General features: G+C 36.9%; 1 protein-coding gene across 2 annotated transcripts in view; it reads left to right on the top strand.

Moving 5' to 3' along the window:
- The window catches only part of LOC136026884 (BOS complex subunit TMEM147-like), a 344,819-nt gene extending 334,848 nt beyond the window's left edge, over positions 1-9,971 (top strand). For both annotated transcript variants that reach the window (XM_065703690.1, XM_065703689.1), the window contains exons 3-4: positions 3,841-4,062; positions 9,700-9,971. In XM_065703690.1, the coding sequence (XP_065559762.1) occupies positions 3,841-4,062; positions 9,700-9,933 (456 nt within the window). In that variant the 3' untranslated portion in view covers positions 9,934-9,971. The remainder of the gene's footprint in view (positions 1-3,840; positions 4,063-9,699) is intronic.
- Positions 9,972-20,999: the final 11,028 nt, after the last annotated feature.

Raw genomic sequence — 20,999 nt, 5'->3', positions numbered from 1 at the left:
AATAGAAGCGATTATTATATTCGTAAAGAGCATAAAAAAAGGCATCGAGTGGTATATTCACTTTATTGGTAAGTCAATAATACGAACTGTCATACATTTACCCATCTGGGAATGTCGAAAGTGAAGTCTGGCTTTTTTATGGCCCTTAGTATTAACCTTAATTAGTATTAAATTAGTATTAACTTAGTGACATATAGCAATTGCAAATTCTGTCGGTCCCGGTTTTGCTACTTTAGGCACTTCCAGGTACGCTAGGACGAACAAATTTAGCAGGCGTATCAGGGACCGGACCAGATTAAATTAGAAATAGTTGTTTTCCCGATTTGACCATCTGGGGGGAGTGGGGGGCCCTTTAATTCGGAAAAAATAGAAATATTGAAGTATTTTTACTTACGAAAGGTTGATCAGATCTTAATGAAATTTGATGTTTGAAAGGATATTGTGTCTCAGAGCTGTTATTTGAAATCCTGACCGGATCTGGTGACATTGGGGAGGGGAGTTGGGAGGGGGAAACCAACAATCTTGGAAAACACTTAGAGTCGAGGGTTCGGGATGAAACTTGTGGGAAAAATAAGCACAAGTCCTAGATACATGATTAACATAACTGGAACGAAGGAATGTGGAATTTTGTATTTTTTGCCAGAAGACAAATCACGGGTGCGTGTTTATTTGTTTTTTTCCAGGGGTCATCGTATCGACCAAGTGGTCCTACAATGTCGCAAGAGGGATCATTCTAACGGAAATGAAAAGTTCTCGTGCCCTTTTTAAGTGACCAAAAAAATTGGAGGGCATCTAGGCCCCCTCCCACGCTCATTTTTTCCCGAAGTCAACAGATCAAAATTTTGAGATAGCCATTTTGTTCAGCATAGTCGAAAACCATAAAAACTATGTCTTTGGGGATGACTTACTCCCCCCACAGTCCCTGGGGGAGGGGCTGCAAGTTACAAACTTCGACCAGTGTTTACATATAATAATGGTTATTGGGAAGTGTATAGACGTTTTCAGGGGGATTTTTTTGGTTTTGGGGGTAGGGTTGAGGGGAGGGGACTATGTGGGAGGATCTTTCCTTGGAGAAATATGCCATGGGGGAAGAAAAATTCAATGAAAAGGGCGCAGGACGAATCTGGTCACGTTAGAAAAAAACGTCAAATTCAGAGCTTAATATACAATGCTGGGTGTTCGGAGCCTCTCTATTATGGAGTATAATTTGAAAATAACACAACTATACGAGCGATAAAACATTTATACCACAACCATAACTCAACTAACGAAAGAACTGCTAAGAGATAACACAACTATAAAGCGAAAACAAGTGAAAACTAACGGGAAAATAAACGAACTAAGAGGTGGAAGGGGCCCAGAGAAAAAATATAATCTCAAAATTTTGAGATAGCCATTTTGTTCCGCATAGTCAAAAACCATAATAACTATGTCTTTGGGAATGACTTACTCCCCCAAAGTCCCTGGGGGAGGGGCTGCAAGTTACAAACTTCGACCAGTGTTTACATATAATAATGGTTATTGGGAAGTGTACAGTTGGTTTCAAGGGATTTTTTTTTGGTTTTGGGGGTGGGGTTGAGGGGAGGGGGCTATGTGGGAGGATCTTTCCATGGAGAAATATGTCATGGGGGAACAGAAATTCAATGAAAAGGGCGCAGGATTTTCTAAAATTACTATAAAAAACAATGAAAAAATAAACATGGAAAAGTTTTTTTTCAATTGAAAGTAAAGAGTAGCATTGAAACTTAAAACGAACAGAGATTATTACGCATATGAGGGGTTCTAAAAATACTTTACCATAAAGAGCGAGGTATTTAGGAGGAGATAAATACCTCGCCCCTTATGCTATAGTATTTTTTAGTAATTTCTACCATTTATTCTACGGCCTTCCTGATTCAGGGGTCATTTTTAAAGAATTGGGACAAAACTTAAGATTTAGTGTAAAGAACGAGGTATGAACAAGGGTACAAATCCTCTCATATACATAATAAAAATTAAAGAATATAAAAGTTTGTTACGTAAGAAAATTCTTAAGTTACGTATATTTTTTACTAATAGACAAATTCGTTAAAAATAAAAATTTATAGTTGCCTTTTTATGTAACCGAAAAATTGCATGGCAACTAGGCCTCCTTTCCCATCCCTTATTTCTCAAAATCGTCTGATCAAAACTAAGAGAAAGCCATTTAGCCAAAAAAGGAATTAATATGCAAATTTCATTTTAATAATTTATGTGTGGAGAGCCAAAATCAAACGAATCCGCCCTCTTTGGGGTAGTTGGGGGGGGGGGGGTAATTCTGAAAAATTTGAAAAATGAGGTATTTTTAACTTACGAACGGGTGATCGGATCTCAATGAAGTTTGACATTTAGAAGGATATCGTGTCTCAAAGCTCTTATTTTAAATCCCGACCGGATCTGGTGACAATGGGGGAAGTTTGGGGCGGGGGAACCTAAAACCCTTAGATTGGAGGGATCGAGATGAAACTTGGTGGAAGTCTTAGATACTGATTTGCAAAATTGGAACGGATCCGCTCTAATGGGGGGTGGGGGTAATTCTGAAAAATTCAGTGATGTTCAGTGATTTGGGGAGTTTGGTGCTTCTGGACGTGCTAGGACGATGAAAATTGGTAGGCGTGTCAGGGAGCTGCACAAATCGACTTGATAAAGTCGTTTTCCCAAATTCTACCATCTTCGGGGCTAAAGAGAGAGGAAAAATGAGGTATTTATAACTTACGAGTGGGTGATCGGATCTTAATGAATTTTGATATTTAGAAGGACATCGTGACTCAGAGCTCTTATTTTAAATCCTGACCGGCATTAAGCCTCTTATTTTCATTTTAAATCAATCTATTGATTTTTAGAATTTTGTTGGAGCTCATACCATATGAGCTCTTGGCTCTTAGCTCTTCTTGCCTCGTCACAACTGCCATATGAGCTCTTAGCTCTTGTTTAGGATTCAAGAAGACACAAGTACTGTAATTTGCTATAGCTAAGGGCATACCTTACAGTAGGCACAGAAAAACAGTGCCTTACGCATATCTGGAAAAATACATCCACCAGGTAAATATTTTCTGCCGCCATTTTTATGAAACAAGGGGTGAAACTACCTGGACGAACAAGTTTCAATTTTTGGGATCTAGTTTCGGAAAACGGTACGGTCTCTTATGGTATATCGCAAATAAAACGGCTTTGAGCCTACTAAATACGTAAAAAAAAACGCTATTCAAACAGTTCGTGGTAACGAACTGTGGTAAGGAGCGACCCGGCTCAATAGTAAACGAAACTCTAAAAAACAGAATTTTGATGCTAAAAGATATATAAAAAGAATTGGATTTTTATGCTGATTTTAAATATATAAGTTTCATCAAATTTAGTCTTTGTCATCAAAAGTTACGAGCCTGAGAAAATTTGCCTTATTTTGGAAAATAGGGGTTAACACCCCCTAAAAGTCATAGGATCTTAACGAAAATTGCACCATCACGTTCAACGTACCAGAGAACCCTATAGAAAAAATAGAGAACCCTATAGAAAAATTGCGCTAAAGTTTGATTCTTTCTTGCAACTCTACTTTTTAAAACAATAAAAAACTTCAGCGTAAGGAGCGGGGTGTCGAAGAGGAAAAGCCCCTTTCATATACGTAGTAATTTCTGTTCGTTTTAAGTTTTAATGTCGCTCCTTACTTCCATTTCAAAAAACTGTTTTTTTTTAATTTAATTTCTGAAATTTTTTGAATTAATGCATAAGGAAAAAGGACTGAAGCAAGACCAAATAAAACGCGGCATAAGACTATATAAAGACTTTGAACCTCTACTTATTCATTTATGGTTTTTTTTTTTTCAGGCAGTGTTGAGGAATACCTTGGATTTAATAGACTTCGGTGGGGTATATTATGTTTTGAATAGAATACCTGGGAAAGGACCGGGTAAAGTTCTCGTCACTGGTGTTGGTTGGGGGGCCGCTGAACTATTTTTGAATCGATTTGTTCTGCTCTGGGTAGGGGCCAGAGGAATGGAGTTTGATTGGAAGTATCTACAGCTCAGTTTTGATGCGAACTTATCATTGGTAAATATTTTTGTTTCTCATCCTTTTCAGTTGTTCTTTACCAATCCCTTAATAAAGTCTGTTAAGTGTAATTTTGTTTTAGAAAGGAGGGGTGTGGGAAGGTATGTAATGTTTTAAAAAAACAAGTAGAATATATTGGGAATGAAAAGACAAATCCTCAAGTTATGGGGGGTCTTCGGGCCAGAAGGCATTGCCCTGTGTGTGAGCGTGCTCTTAGCGATAAGGCTGTTCATTGATGCTTCTCTGTTATAACGGAAAGTGAACGCCTGAAGAAAGCAAATGCAGAACGAAGGGCAGAATTAAAGGACTTCAAACAACCTTTCCATAAATAAGATCCGTCAAAAAGTCATACATAGAATTTTAAAACAAAACATCTACTACTTCTTTTCAATTTGCTTTTGGGGTTGGGGAATCTGATCCAGAAGATCTGATTTTGTACACGAGCCTGTTCTCACTGACAAGGCTGCAATACATTGGGATTGTGCTAATAAGTCCCAGCACGAATTTCGTACTTGGCGTTGATTTTTCAGCATATTGCTGGGGTTAACTCGCGAAAATTAAATTCGATATGACTTTTTACTCGTTTTACGCCTGCTGTGTAAATTCTGTTGCCTAAAATTCTTTGTTTTATATATATATATATATATATATATATATATATATATATATATATATATATATATATATATATATATATATATATATATATATATATATATTTTCCCGCACATCTTGCCTTGCCTTCATAAACCTTTTAATCTCTCTCTCTCTCTCTCTCTCTCTCTCTCTCTCTCTCTCTCTCTCTCTCTCTCTCTCTCTCTCTCTCTCTCTCTCTCTCTCTCTCTCTCTCTCTCTCTCTCTCTCTCTTCCTCTACTTTACTCGCTTTTTGAATAAAAATTTATGTATTTCCTCGATTTTTTTTTCTATCCCTGCCTACCCCCTTTTTTGAGTGAGTGACGAGTAATGGAATCTTACTAAAACAGTAGTGTAGTCACGTATACCTATTTATGCTAGGAATCTTTATCTGCTTCATGAGTTTTCACACTTTTTACAACAAATTATCATGTCTTCCATTTGGTTATTCTATTTTTACGTATATTTTTTTAATGCTGAATGTTGGGTCCCACCTAAATAAGTGTATATGTTTGTGCATGTGTAGATACATCAGTTTGACCCAGTTTTGGTTGAAAAGTTTACTTTGATTGACTCATCATTGACAGTTTCGGTATTTTCACTATTGTAAAAAAAATGACTTTAGGATTTTTCGTTCCTGAAATACATAATAGAAAGTAACCTTGTTTACGATAGATATTTGAAAATGCTCCTTATAATGGCTTTACAAATATTCTCTAGTACTTAAAAACTTTAAATGCTTATTGAATCCTTCATTATCACTTCTTCCAGCCCCTTCTATGACGACCTGCTTTCGTTTGACCTCAGATGTATGGCTTACACAAGCATTTTTCGGCAATCTGTCTTCTTTTATCCATTAAACCTGGCCTAGTCATCTTCACCTTTCTTTCACTATAGCTCTAGCAAGTTGAATTAAACTACATTTTTCGCACAGATTATTGTTTATTATACAAGCCGCACACAAAAATATGATTCGATTCCATTTTCTAAGGCTGTAAAGAAAAGAAGGTTCAGATAGTTAGGGCTTAGGGCATGTTATGAAAAAAAAATCAGGATAGGCTGTCAAGTAATGTACTTCTGTGCAATTCAGATGGGACCAAAGAAAAGACAGGAGTCGTATCTGTTGGACTCACAAACGGATTGCCACCATGGTCGGTTCTTAAAGTCCCACAATCGCCCAAATTTGGGTGCTATGCAACGATTTTTGGTGTTACAATCAATTTTTTTTTTTGCGCCTGAAACAGGGCGGTGATATTTCGTAAGAACGGTATTAAATTAGATAGGAACTTCAGGGGAGAGAGTAGAGTTAAACTCTGAATAGCGGGGTGGAGAAGGAATCTGCAGGTGGTTTGGGCCTCGATGAATGGCCCTATAAATTTTAAAACTGCTTAAAATTTTGACTTAAATTTGATTTAGTCAAAATTATAACAATAAGATATAAGATATACATTTATTAAAAAAGATAAGAAACGCTATTCGCCATTGGCCTGCCAGAAAAGGCAATAAGTTTGGAAGCGCAAGCAAGGTTATCACTCTCAGCTAATTAAATCCACATTCATACCGAGCTACTCAACACACAAGAAACTTAACTGGTGAAGAAAGAAATGAAAAAAGAGAAAGAGGAAAAAAAGAAGATAGAAAACAAAAAATTAACAGCAAAGAAAATCGGTGAAATACCTTAAATAGAATGACAACCTATTAAAAGTAAGAAGATTAAAAATAAAAGTAAGAAAAGCAAGAATTACTCTGTTAAAAATAAGAAGATTTTAAATGCAGGGGTGAGCAGGTGATTCAAATATTTGTACGAGAAAATCGCAACTTGGTAATCTCGAATTTGGGATATATCCATTAACTTATTCTTTTTAAAATGCTCATGAGCAGGAACCTTATCAGAATCATAAAATTTTGATAATAATTTTACAGCTCTGTTCTGGTTTTTGTACTCTTTTGGAACATTATACAAAATTAGTTGCCCATATAGAGCATCGATAGCTAATGTATGGACAAAAAATGGGAAAATAAATCATTTTCAGAATCTTTTGGGACTAAAAGTTTAATTCTTCGCATCACCCTAAGACCTCTGCTTAATCTTTCAGCTAGCGCACTTGAATGGTTTTTCCACGAAAGGTTTTTATCAATTAAAAAGCCTAAATATTTCGTTGTTGCTATTCTTTTTAACACATTACCTCGAACCGTGATTTGATTACTTCCAGCACTTGACAAAAGTCTAGAAAATATCATGAGTAAAGTTTTAGAAAAGCATGACGAATTTTATTATATAAAACATCAAGTGAAGGTGCTGCTAAAAAGAGCAAATTGTATAATCAAACTGGATGACACCAGCCTCTGACAGGTAATGCTTCACTCGATCAATGAAAATGATGAAAAGGAAGGGTCCCAGGATTGACCCTTGTGGGACCCCTTACTCTATTTTCTTTTTTGAAGATGAAAATGATCCGTTCTGAACTACCTGATACCGCTTGTGTAGATACAATGAAAACCACTCCAAGCTTGAAACCTTCACCAAAAACACAGCTGCAGGTATGAGATCAGCTTCAAATGCATCACTAATCCAATCAACCAATTTCAGAACTTCCATACCCGTAGATGGCCCTTTTCTGAAACCAAATTGGGTTTCCATTTGAATTTTTCCCTTAGTGGCTTAACTGGGCGTGTGCCACTTTCTCATATAACTTAGCGAAAAATGGGAGAATAGAGATAGGTCTTCGATTCAATGGGTCATCATTTTCCCTTGCATTATGAAAAGGAACCACTCTTGCAATCTTTAGTGCTTCCGGGGAGATCCAAGATCCAGAGAAACTTTGATGAGTTGTGTCAAGACAGAAAGACACTCCTTTTTGTCGCTTTTATGAGTTACAGTGAAAACTCGTCCATCCCGCTAGAGCTTGACTTCATCGTAGCTAGGAATTGTGCCATTTCCCGTTCCGAATATAACTTCAAACTCAAAAGAATTCTCACTTAAAGGCTGCCTTTCAGAAACAGATCCAAAAATCGTAGATGTGCGTAGGTTAGCCCGCGCTTGGTCGCAAAGTTTTTTTTCCTTCGTTTTCAAAATGATCACACAGAAATTCAGCTGTGTTGAGAATCAGTAAGACGACCTCCTGTCGTCTCCATGGCTCTCACCTCCTCCTTACTATGAAATTTACCCAAAAGTTTATTTATTGTTTTTCCATGTATTTCTCATATTCCTTTGATTTTCGTAAATTTCATTTCGGAAATAAAGTTTCTGAGCTTTTTGTTTTACTGAGTTTATAATATTCTGAAATTTTTTTGAATTTTATAAAATTATCATCTGAATGATCCTTTAAATAGCTCACGTAGTTAGTTTTTCTGCTTTATTGAAACTAGAATAGCTTTTGTTATCAACAGTGTCTTAGCGAATTTCTATTAGGGTTTATTCTTCGCAAGGGACATGTTTCATTCATTGCATTCGTCACTCTCTCACCGAAGAGGTCATATGCTGTGTGTTTGGACACTTTTCCTCCATTACACGCAAGAAACTTGTATACATCGTATTTACAAAAACTCATATTTGCAAAACATCGTATTTGCAAAACTCTGTAGGTTTTTATTTTTCATTTTACGGTTAAACGAAGCCCTTTCATTTTGTTTATTTTTTCTTGCGACTGATTCAGCTATATTTTACTTATTAAAAGAAGATTATCCGACCCGTCGAGCACAATCTTTTCATTAACGAAAAAATTATCAATTAAAGACGCCAAAAGATGCAAAATCAGATTTGGAGTAGTTACAAGAGGAAAACTATCGTGTGACACCATCATATTAACAAAATCTGAGCTATTTGCTCATTTTAGTAACTTTGTATTAAAATCTCCCATCATAAAGTTATTTTTATTTTCATTATTATTTTTATCTAATAATAGTTCAAATTTAAGAGTAATATTTAGTAATAATTATCGTTTAAGAGTACGATAGTACGATAGTTATTGTATGCCAAAAGGTTTCATTCAGTAAAACAACTATGTTAATCTGTCTGATATTTTCTATTCGTAGTGAAAAAAAGAAATCACCAGTGCAACAACACAAACACAGAAACAAAGCAACACCATAAAACCAAATATAAGAAATTAAAACTATAAAAAATAATTATTAATTAAAAAAAAACAGAAAAAGACAGAAGGAGAAAGGAAGACTTTTCCTACTTTAGTAATTAATATAGATCAGTACTTGAATGAGGTTTTAACCCTACTCATCCATCCATTTACATAGGTCAAACAGCATAGCCATGCACAATCAACCGCAAAGAATAATCCATGGACAGGCAGTCGTGTCGTAAGTAAGTACAAGTCGTTATATACCGAATATTAAAAACAAGAAATAAGACAAATAATTCAAAGGTGACCACCCAACACAAGGGCAAATCAGGAGGATATGCACTTGCCTATAGGGTGTCGGCACTTTAAATTCCCTACCCAGGCAAGTGGCGTGCCTACAATAAATTCCATATGGTATCCCCGTGCCAGATATCGCCCTCGAAATATGTGCCTATTAAGAAAACAAATGTAAAACAGCCAAATAACTCCAGAACTAACTTATCCTGCCTTGGTTTTGGCCCTCGTGTACGATAGTTCGTGTACGATAGTTATTGTATGCCAAAAAGTTTCATTTACTAAAATAACTATGTTAATGTGTCTGCTATATTCTATTCGTCGGTTAGTTGGGTTTTTTTGGTTGTTTTTTTTTTTTTTTTTTGCTGCAAGCCTTTGGCTTATTGCAGTTTTATTTTAATAAAAAAAAAGTTAGATTTTCATGTGTAGTTCCTGTCAGCATATGCTTTTGTATGGCTATTCCCGGAATAATCCCCTATGCCATTTCCTTGCCACAGCCATTTAATTTCTGTTTACCATAGCTATTTCATTTTTAACTAAATAAAACTAATTACCCTATGCTAATCATGCACCTAACCTGTTTATTATAAAGTAGTCTTTTTTTGTTTTCTGCTTACCACATTTTAATTTCAGGTTTACTTCTTGTCCATTGCCGCCTTGGTATGGCTCTATTCACGGAACGATTTTCCCAGCAATCTCCTTCCTCTAGTCTGTATTTTCTTAGTTGGTGCTAACTATATACCAACATTCTTAGACATGCTGACACGCTTTTTTGGTGTGTCTGGTGTCCTATTACTCGGAATAAAGACTGTGATGGTAATGGCAGTTGCTGCGGTATCCACTGTGATGTTTAGTGTACTAAATTAGTTTTGATTGACGTCTTGAATAAAAATGTGTGCGTTTGTCTTGATTGCTTTTCTATGAGCCATTCAGGAGTCAAATCATTCTTGTTTTTGTTATTTGGAGTTATTTGGTTGGACTAAACTGCAGATTTAGTGTGACGACAGTGGTATCTTTGGGGACAAAGTAATTCTTTACTTTACCATTACTACCATGCACTTAGGTGTTTAAAAGCGTATTCTTTTCACTTCTTTTGTTTCATGTTGTTTCAGTTTAACACTTCTCCGTTTGTGTAAAAAGAAAATTGTTTGACTTGTAGGGTTTGCAATAGGCATAATATGCCATGACGGACACTTCACCAAAGTAGAAAACTCAAAATTTGAATTTAACCTGATGATGACAGGCACAGGTCCTGTCGAAATTGTCGTTAGAAAAATCAATCGCCTGACATCCATAGCTTAGGTAAGCTTATTACCATCTATCATTATTATGTATAAAAGTCAGGTTGGCCTCAGAGAATATACTGTGAGTAAGGAGCGACATTAAAACTTAAAACGAACAGAAATTACTCCGTATACGAAAGGGGTTGTGCCTCCGCAACGCCTCGTTCTTTACGCTAAAGTTTGACTCTGTCACAACTGCACTTTTTAAAACAGTAAAAAACTTAAGCGTATAGAGCGCGGCGTTGTGGAGGGACAACCTTTTTCGTATGCGGAGTAATTTATGTTCGTTTTAAGTTTAAATGTCGCTCCTTACTTGCAGTTAAAACTGCAAGCAAGTTTCGTATAGTCCATATACGAAAATGGTTGTGCCTCCGCAACGCCTCGCTCTTTACGCTAAAGTTTGACTCTGTCACAACTGCACTTTTTAAAACAATAAAAAACTTAAGCGTATGGACCGAGGCGTTGCGGAGGGACAACCCCTTTCGTATGCGGAGTAATTCATGTTCGTTTTAAGTTTAAATGTCGCTCCTTACTTGCAGTTAAAAAAAAATTATTTAATTCCTGAACGTTTTTGAATTATTACATGTTTTGATTTTGGCTCACCGCACATGAATAATTAAAACGAAATTTGCATATTAATTTTTTTTTTGCTAAATGGCTTTCTCACAGTTTTGATCGGATGATTTTAATAAAAAAAAATGGAGTGGGGGAGGAGGCCTAGTTGCCTTCCAATTTTTAGTTACTTAAAAGTGCAACTAGATTTCTTTTTACGAACTTTTTTGTCAGCAATAAACATGCGTACCTTGCGAAATAAGTTACGTAACAAACTTCTATATTTGCGTATTTTTATTACGTAATATGAGGGTTTTTTTTCCCTTGTCAATACTTCGCTCTTTACACTAAAGCTTGAATTTTATCCCAAATCTTTAAGAATGACCCTTGAATCACAAAGGCCGTAGAATAAATAGTTGAAATTACTAAAAATACTTAAGCGTAAAGAGCAAGGTATTGTGGAGTAGACGAACCCCCTTATAAACGTAATATTTTATGTTTAGTGGAGGAAAGATACGGATAAAAATAGTCAAACCTCGGGGAAATTGCAACAGAATTTTTTTTTACACCAAAGTGTTCAGAAAAATCAGTTTAATCACACACAAAAAATTCCCCCCGAATACCCCTTGTGTAAGTATCCCAAATTTACCCTTGAAGGGGAAATCTGATTTTTGTGTTTATAAATATTTTTGACTTTAAATAGTCGTTTCCTATCAAATCAAGTATGCTGACTCCAAATCTGAATTCAGATTTTCCTTTTTTCCGTGCCCTAATGACCATTTCTACCCTTAAAGGGTGGGGGGGCAAAACTCGAAATTAAGAGGTGGTTGCATTAATTGGCTGTTTCCTTTGGAATCAATGGCGGTGAATTCGAAAATGAAGTTAAAAACTTGATTTTACATGGTCAAGTACCTCATCTTACCTAATTCGGCTGTGAAAGTTGACCTACGTGAACTAGTTATTTTAATCATTTGTCGGTTGATTCACCATTTCCTTTCAAGCTAGGAATGGCGCCTTAGAATATGAGTCTCGAACAGTCTAATTTCAAACCAGCATTCCAGACTCCCCCTCCAGTTTGCAGTTTCCATTCCTTAGTGTCATTCTTTAGGTGAACTAATTTGTAGAGCCATCTACCATAGTACTTGCTAGATGATTGGAGTGTTCAAGGCTATATACAAGGTTTGTGCCGTTTTATTTACTTCCGCAAAGAAAAGACAAAATAATAAGCTGGGATCCACGAGCGTTGATTAGAAGTATTTAGTGAGATAGTGCTTAAGATTATGCTTCTGATTTTGGAAAAGAGCGGATATTCATTTCTGCTTTTCAACTTCATTTGAGCATCTACTGTGTATCATTCTGCTAGGTGGCGATGGGTTGAATTCCGATTGGATTGTGCCTGGATTTACTGAACAAACAAGTTGGGGGATGAAATGTCCCCAATCAGTCTCTTTTGAAATAATATGAAATAATCAGTCTCTTTTTCTTCTAGAACCGTCAATGAAGAGAATATGGTCTGTCCGATATGCCAAAGCAGCATCAAACCCGGTGAAAACACTGCCATATTATCCGAAAAAGGAGCCGATGCCGTGAATAACGAAGGCAAAGAAAGAGGTAGTAGCATAGTTGTGACGACTGGAAATGAAGTCCACACCGCGTGTCGTCGTAACTTCTGTGACAGACGTCGGATCGACAGAGAAAAGAACGTTCAAAGGAAACTTGAGCAGAAAAAACCGGTTGCAGCCCCCCCCCCCGAACAGATCTTCAGCTCCACGCTTTGATTTTTCGAAGAACTGCCTATTCTGTGGTCAAGAACTGAAATTATGCAAGATCACAAGTCGTGAATTCACCGAAGCTTATGCAGTACGAACTCAATGCTCGACTAGTCGATTAGTAAAATGTGTAAAAGCAGGAACGATCAGTGAGCCATGACAGTGCTTGGTCGGATAAATTCAAAGACTTCTGACCTTCATGCAGAGGATGCCATTTATCATCAAATATGCTCAGTGAACTTCAGGACAAGAAAAGAGATTCGACAGAAATTATGTTATCAAGAAGAAGTGAGTGACGTGCCTCCACCAAAGAAACAGAAGGGAAGACCTTGCGATAGTACAAGGAAAGCCGCTCTCGAAGAAACACTTCGGTGCTATGCCAACAGTGAAGAACCTATACCTCTGACGATCATTTTAAGAAAAATGGCTAATATTCACTCTGAAACTGACTGTGATAGTTTGGCCTACAGCTTTCGTCAAGCCAAGGATTTCCTAGTCAGTGAGCATGGCGAACAAGTGGTTGTGTCCGATTCAAATGGGAAAGAGACGCTCGTAGCATTTAGAGATACGGTTGACAGGATATTACGAGAATTTCACCAAGAAGAAAAAGCAGATAGTGAAGACGGAGAAAGGGATCAGCTCATCAAAGTCGTTGGAAAGATGTGAAATCAAATCCATTACGACAAGGAAGGATTTCTACGAATTTCTTAACGAGATATCGTCAGTAGAGAAGTGTTTGAACTTCGTGTGCCCATTTCTTTGTCTACTGCTTTCATCGATAGGGGTCGACACGCCTCGTCTAATATCTTCTATCGGACAAGTTATAATGCAGGCATGCAGACCACGTGGTTTAATGTCTCCTGTACAAATAGGACTGGCTTCACAGCTGCATCACCATTTCTCATACCGATTTTTAGTTGACACACTGCACAATCTTGGCTTCTGCTCTTCGTACTCAGAGGTAAAAAAAAATTGAGAGATGTGCAGCAGTAAATCAAGCGTTGTTGGAAGAGTCCGAAGAGAAAGCAACATTTTTTTGAGTATGTAGGAGACAACGTCGATCATGATATTGCTACTATCGACGGCCTGAATACCTTTCATGGAATGGGACTTATTGAAGTGTCCTACACCTGAGTTGCCGGCAACGGAGCTTTCAGTGCCAAGAAAAGAAGTAAGTGGAGATGAGATTAAGTCAATCGGCACCGTGCCGTTCTACACCTACCAAAAACCCGCCAAGTCGCAACCAAGGACTTTTGTTTGCTTAACAAACAGTGGTGACACTCATGACAATGAATGGAAAGGTGAGACGCTCTGGCGCATCTCTGGCTTTTTCAAAAGCTCATACATGAGCTGGTCGGCCTTTATGTGGTCAATACACCAAAAGCTACCTCATCCGGGAAAGTCGTTTATTCGTTTTTTGCCTATGATTAACCACAACCCAAGCAATATCTCCTGTGTTTATTCTACACCTATGCATGCTAACGAGCGCACTAGTCGAGTTGGAAAAACTCTAATCATTACCTTTGAACAGCCCCTTTACTGGAAGGCGAAGTGTATCGTCGATGCAGAGCTTGCCACAAGTGCTTTAAGAAATAATATTGTTGTCCTAGGTGGATTTCATACACGCATGAGTTTTCTAGGAGCTATTGGCTTCCTTATGGCTGACTCGGGAATTTTGAAAATCCTAAGTCAAGTATACGCGCCTAACACTGTGCGTAGTATGTTACAAAGCAAAGCTGTCTCTCGTGCTGTGCGAGGCCATGGTATGTTGGAGTTAGCCCTTTATGCGAACGTTTTATCATCAGAACTGGATAGCAGAGCATTTGATGGCAATGACATGCTACCAGAACCCCTTGAAAAGGCAAAACAGTCGTATGAGTCACTCCTTGAACAGGATAAGGATGATAACGAAGACGAGCAGGAAGAAGAATTAGCTTTAGATTGTGCTTTAAAATCAAAATATTCTTGTGATTAATTTACCCGAGTCCTAAACGTTCCTTTTTGTAATTGATTGATCTAAAGTTTTGATCTCGATTAAAGAAGTGGGTTTTTCAAGACGTTATACTTAGCAACCCCTCATATTACAGGCCCCTTAGAGGTGAAAATGAGGTAAATAGTTAAAAAAAAAACCTGCTTTTTGACCTCATATCTGGCAATACGGTATTTTATTTGGTATAAAATGATCCTTTAGCCGCAGGAATCCGGCAAATAATGACCTGCGTACTTTACCCCCCCCCCCCCCTGTTCTGTGAATATTGACACTGGGGTACGAAAAAATTTATTTCTGACGTCGGATTCGGATTCGTCATGCTCGATTTAATAGAAAACGACCACTTAAACCCAAAAATACGTCCAATTAGAAATTTCGATTCCCCCCCGCCTTCAAGGGGGGTTTTGGGTAGTTGTGCAAGGGGGATTCGGGGGGATTTTTTTTGTGTTATTAAGCTGATTTTTCTGAACATTTTGTTGTAAAAAAAATTCTTTTGCAATTTCCCCGGGGTCAAACCGTATTTTTCCTCCACTAGTTCGTCTTAAGAATTAATGCTACTCATTACTTCCAGGAGAAAAAAAATTATTTGGTTTCTCATTTTTTTTTAAATAATGCTAGAAAATCCTGCGCCCCCTTCATGGATATTCTCTTCCCTCATGATTAATTCCTCCTGGAAAATCCTCCCACGTGACCCCTTCCCACAACAACACGAAAAAGCCCCCTGAAAACGTCTGTACACTTCATAATTACCGTTACTATGTGTAAATAATGGTCGAAGTTTGTAACTTGCAGCCCCTCCCCCGGGGACTGTAGGGGATTAAGTCGTCTTCAAAGACATAGTTATTAGGTTTTCGACTGAGCTGAACAGAATGGCTATCTCAAAATTTTGATCCCATGACTTTGAAAGATGTGCGTGGGAGGGGGCCTATGTGCCCTCCAATTTTTTTGGTCACTGAAAAAGGACACTAGAACTTTTAATTTCCGTTAGAATGAGCCCTCTTAATATATTCTAGGACTACTGGATCGATACGATCACCCCTGGGAAAATAAAAAAAAATAAACACGCATCCGTGATCTGGCTTCTGGCAAAAAATACAAAATTCCACATTTTTGGAGATAAGAGTTTGAAAATTTAACAGTAGGGTTCGCTGAATCTGATGGTGTGATATTCGTTAAGATTCTATGACTTTTAGAGGGCGTTTCCCCCTACTTTCCAAAATAATACAAATTTTCTCAGACTCGTAACTTTTGATGGGTAGAACTAAACTTGATGAGACTTAAATATTTAAAATCAGCATAAAATGGGATTCTTTAGATTAATTATTGGTATCACAATTCTGTTTTTTAGAGTTTCGGTTACTATTGAGCCGGGTCGCTCCTTAATTACAGTTCGTTACCACGAACTGTTTGATAAGAAAAAAAGCGATGGTCAAATTTTCATGACCTTTCTCGAGCCCATAATTTGGGGACTGGAATAGTGATTGACGATAATGCTCCTGGTTTGAATAAGAAGATAACTTATTATCACCTAGTTAATTTGCTACTGCCTATCAGGTCGGAAAGTTGGAGGAAAGGCAGCTGAGAGTTCTCTTCGTTTTAAGTTTTAATGTCACTCCTTACTTTCAGTTAAAAAACCTGTTTTTTTATTTGATTTTGACAAAAACAGGATCTTTATATGGAAATAGTATAATACATTACTGTAATAAGGTAATACATAAATAATGTAATGCAAATAATGTATATAAACAATATAATTAGAAGAAAATAATATAATACCTTTTGAACAGTTACTTCTCTTGGGTGTGATGTCATAGTTGAGTGACTGCGTTATCTCATATCCAGAGATGTCATATTCCTTGAACTGTCATTGTAAATTGATTTTCTGAGTATACTTTGTTCAAGGAAGAAAAAATGGACCCTTATCATGATTTGATAGGCACGAAATAATGCTTTCACTTTGAATATCTTATACAGGGTAATATTTCACAAGTGATTAAATTTTCATCAACAACTCTTGCCGTAAGGACTTTTTGTAAGCTTTATTGAGTACAAGCTGTTGGTGTGGCGCTTCGCGCCACACCAACACCTAGTTAGTGGGGGCGCCCCCCCCCGCGCGCGTAAGTCGTTACGTGCCATATTAGTTACGCGCAATTGTAGTTGCATATATATATATATATATATATATATATATATATATATATATATATATATATATATATATATATATATATATATGTTTTTAACTACGTAAAACTTGCGAATATACAATATTCTTCGCTGTCCCATTGTCTGTGCATATAGACAGACTGTCAGGTTTACCGACTCTTGAACATACAACATATAATTGTCTATGGGAAAACAATCCGTATTCAGATCTATACCGCATTTTTCTAATGATTGCCCTTGGGCTTTGTTGATGGTAATTGCTAATCGAATATTCCCTGTACACCTAGTTAGTGGGGGCGCTTCGCCCCCCCCCCCGCGCGCGCAAGTCGTTACGTGCCATATTAGTTACGCGCCATTGTAGTTGCATATATATATATATATATATATATATATATATATATATATATATATATATATATATATGTTTTTAACTACGTAAAACTTGCGAATATACAATATTCTTCGCTGTCCCATTGTCTGTGCATATAGATAGACTGTCAGGTTTACCGACTCCTGAACATACAACATATAATTGTCTATGGGAAAACAATCCGTATTCAGATCTATACCGCATTTTTCTAATGATTGCCCTTGGGCTTTGTTGATGGTAATTGCTAATCGAATATTCCCTGTGCCCCCGTCGTCATTTATATATCCCCCATGTGCCCTTCCGGCGTCCCCGTTGTAGTTGTGTCCCGGTCGTCATTTGTATTCCCTGTGTCCCGGTCTGTAATTTCTCTTTGAGTGTACCAGGTCGTCATTTATATTCCCTGTGTCCCGCTTGTCATTTTTGTCTCGGTGTCCCGGTCTGTAATTTCTCTTTGAGTGTCCCGGTCGTCATTTAAATTCGTTGTGTCCCGGTCTGTAACATACGACAATAGATCAATTGTGTTGTAACTTTGTTCACGATCCCATTCTACACATGTAGAAACAGAAGCAGTACGATTAGGTGAAGGCATTCCCAAATGCTTGAGAAGTTTGTTTGCAATAGATAAGCACAAATCTTCAATCATAACTAAAGTGCAGTTATAAATTTCTGTTGTAAAGTCCAAGGTCATATCTGACCTTTATAGCAGTACTAGCTGTTGGGGTGGCGCTTTGAGCCACCCCAACACCTAGTTGGTGGGGGCGCTTCGCAACACCCCCCCCCCAAGCCCCTCCCCCGCGCGTAAGTCGTCACGCGCCATATTAGTTACGCGCCATTGTAGTTGTGTCCCTGTGTCCCACCTGTGAATATAGATAGATATATATATATGTTTTTAACTACGTAAAACTTGCGGAAATACAACATTCTTCGATGTCCCATTGTCTGTGCATATAAATAGATTGTCAGGTTTACCGACTCTTGAACATGCAACATAAAATTGTCCATGGGAAAAACAATCCGTATTCAGATCTATACCTCATTATTCTAATGATTGCTCTTGAGCTTTGTTGATGGTGATTGCTAATCGAACATTCCCTGTGTCCCCGTCGTCATTTATATATCCCCCTGCGCCCCCGGCATCCCCGTTGTAGTTGTGTCCCGGTCGTCATTTATATTCCCAGTATCCCGGTCGTCATTTGTGTATTCCCTGTGTCCCGGTCGTCATTTGTGTCCCGGTCTGTAATTTATCTTTGAGTGTTCCAGTCGTCATTTATATCTCCCGATCGTTATTTGTGTCCCAGTGTCCCAGTCTGTAATTTCTCTTTGAGTGTCCCGGTCGTCATTTATATTCCCTGTGTCCCGGTTTTTAGTTTTCTTTTTCTCCTTTATTTTTCAGTTTTTTTCCTTTTTTTAGTTTTCTTAGTTTTTTATTTTTTTTTTCTTTTTATTTTTTTTGTAGTTTTTACCTTTTTTTAAATTTTTTTTAGTTTTTTTTCTTTTTTAGATTTTAGTTTATTACCTTTTTTTAGTTGGTTTCTTTAGTTTTTTTTAGTTTTTTTTTAGTATTTTCTTTTTAGTTTTTACCTTTTTTAGTTTTTTTCTTTTTTTGTATTAATGCTAAAGCCAAGGTTCGGACCTGGAACCTCTCGGACCTAGAACCTGGAACATAACGCTTTACCAACTCAGCTACTTCGGCTTGAATACATTCGTTTTTGAATTGGTATATGATGAAATAATTCAGACGTCTTATGCGGACAGACAGACAGACACACAAACAAACAACTTATTTTTATATAGATAGATTTGGTGGGGCGATTGTCCAGGATGTAAAAGCTGTTGTATCTAATCCCAAGATGGATTATATGTAATGTAATAAATGACGAATCATTAATCTATAGGCACAATATTTTGTTGCGCTGCATTTCTTATCCATTTCTTTGTTAGTGGCTGGATTTATCAATTTAATATTAAAGTGATAGCCGTCGGCTCCATCCTAAAAAATGATAGGATATTGTAGGGCATCGTAGCATCGATGAGTTTAAGCAATTCTTGTCAACTGATTGTTTCGCCTATAAAGAATATTATCTCGAGGTAAGAACTGATCACCGACCATAACGATTGCCACTTCGTTGATAGTTGCGTATCAGTAGGCATCAATTCGATTTCTGTTTTGAACAGAAGCACTAAATTATTATTTTTGTGGAAAAGATGTTGCAACTGGGAAACGATAGTCCTTTCAACGTCGTTTTTTTTTTATCATCAGTATCACTTTCAAGTTGTTTGGTTTGTTTTACCTTGGTTTGTCTTCGTCACTATGAAATACATATCGCCGAACCTTTGTTTTTTTAACTAAAATCTGGTAGGCATTGATGACCTTCTCCAAGTCAAAATCCCAAACCCAATCATCATCGCTATCATTTTCAGTTTTGATACGTTTTGACTCTCGCTGTCCAGGTTAATTTTCATCTAACTGCGCGGTTTTGCATTCTTTAGCCGTAAGCCTTTAGGCATTAACTCTTTGAGCAGCTTCCTCGGCTGTTTCTTCTGCCATTGTGGGATTTATACTAAAATTTCTGTTTGAATTAACTATTTGAGCAGCTTCCTCGGCTGTTTCTTCTGTCATTTTAAGATCTATACTAAAAATTTCTCTTTGAAACGCCTTCTTATATACTTATAATGACGCCATATACAAAGCCTTTGACGTCATATACAAAGCCTTTGACGTCATATACAAACATACAAAATGCATACATGACGGCATAATGCTCAATCCTTATAACGACGTCAGTGGACAAACATGACGTCAGTCGACACACAAACAACTTATTTTTATATCTATATATATATTTAAAATCTTAAAAAGAATTAGAATTAATTCTGAAACACAATTTACTTGATGGAAGTAAAGACTGCAATTGAAATTCAAAACGAACAAAAATAACTGCTTAGCAGCTTAAGCAACATATATATCCAAAACTAATTACAATAAACTGACTTGCGATATTTCCCAATATTTGTAAAATTCTGTAAAAATAGCGCTTTAATGAAAACTTAGCTTGTTTTGTGTTTTTACTGCAGGCTACTTAAGGACTTCTGCTCCTAATCCTGTTTTGTTGCGTCGGATTTGTCTTTTCAGTAAAGCGCTAGTTTTTACACAATTCCACAGATACAGGGAAATATCGCAAGTTTGTTTAGAAGAACAAGTTTTGCACATATTTGTTACATAAACTTCGAAGCAATAATTTTGTTTATTTCAATTATTTCAGACTTGATACTTTACAAAAGGAAACACAAGTAAAAGATTCCATGGGATGTGATATGGAATGGTAGACAGTCTTGACTGATCTTGTATTTGTTCAAGTAACAGCTGAATTAGGGGAACATGTTTGGCCGAGGAGAATTGAATTGGCAATGCTGTAACTGGACTGTATTTTTTGTACCATCCTTCCAGAAAAATAAATGTATACTGCTACCCAATGAAAATAGTAACCATAATTCCATCGTTAATTAGGGTAACGAATTAAACGTTGAAAAGAAATAAATGAACAATCTGACACCGTGCAGCCTTTCTTTAAAGTATCCATGATGGTGAAACGAAACCTTCGTTTGAATTCTTAAAAGTGAAAATTTACACAAATGTGTATGTTAATAAATTAGAAAATTCAGAAATTCAATTTTTAATAAGAAATAGCTCTTCACGCAGCTATGTAAATTCTAGAAGTAGCAGGTGCAAAATTAAAAAAAGCAACGTGGGCGACCAATCAACAAAATAGCTTAAAACATACGAAGCGAAACAGCTTAAGAAC

This window comes from Artemia franciscana, chromosome 5 (assembly GCF_032884065.1).
Source record: "Artemia franciscana chromosome 5, ASM3288406v1, whole genome shotgun sequence".
Classification (NCBI taxonomy): Eukaryota; Metazoa; Arthropoda; class Branchiopoda; order Anostraca; family Artemiidae; genus Artemia; species Artemia franciscana.
Note: the sequence above shows the minus strand (reverse complement) of the source record. Positions and strands in the feature narration are given on the sequence as shown.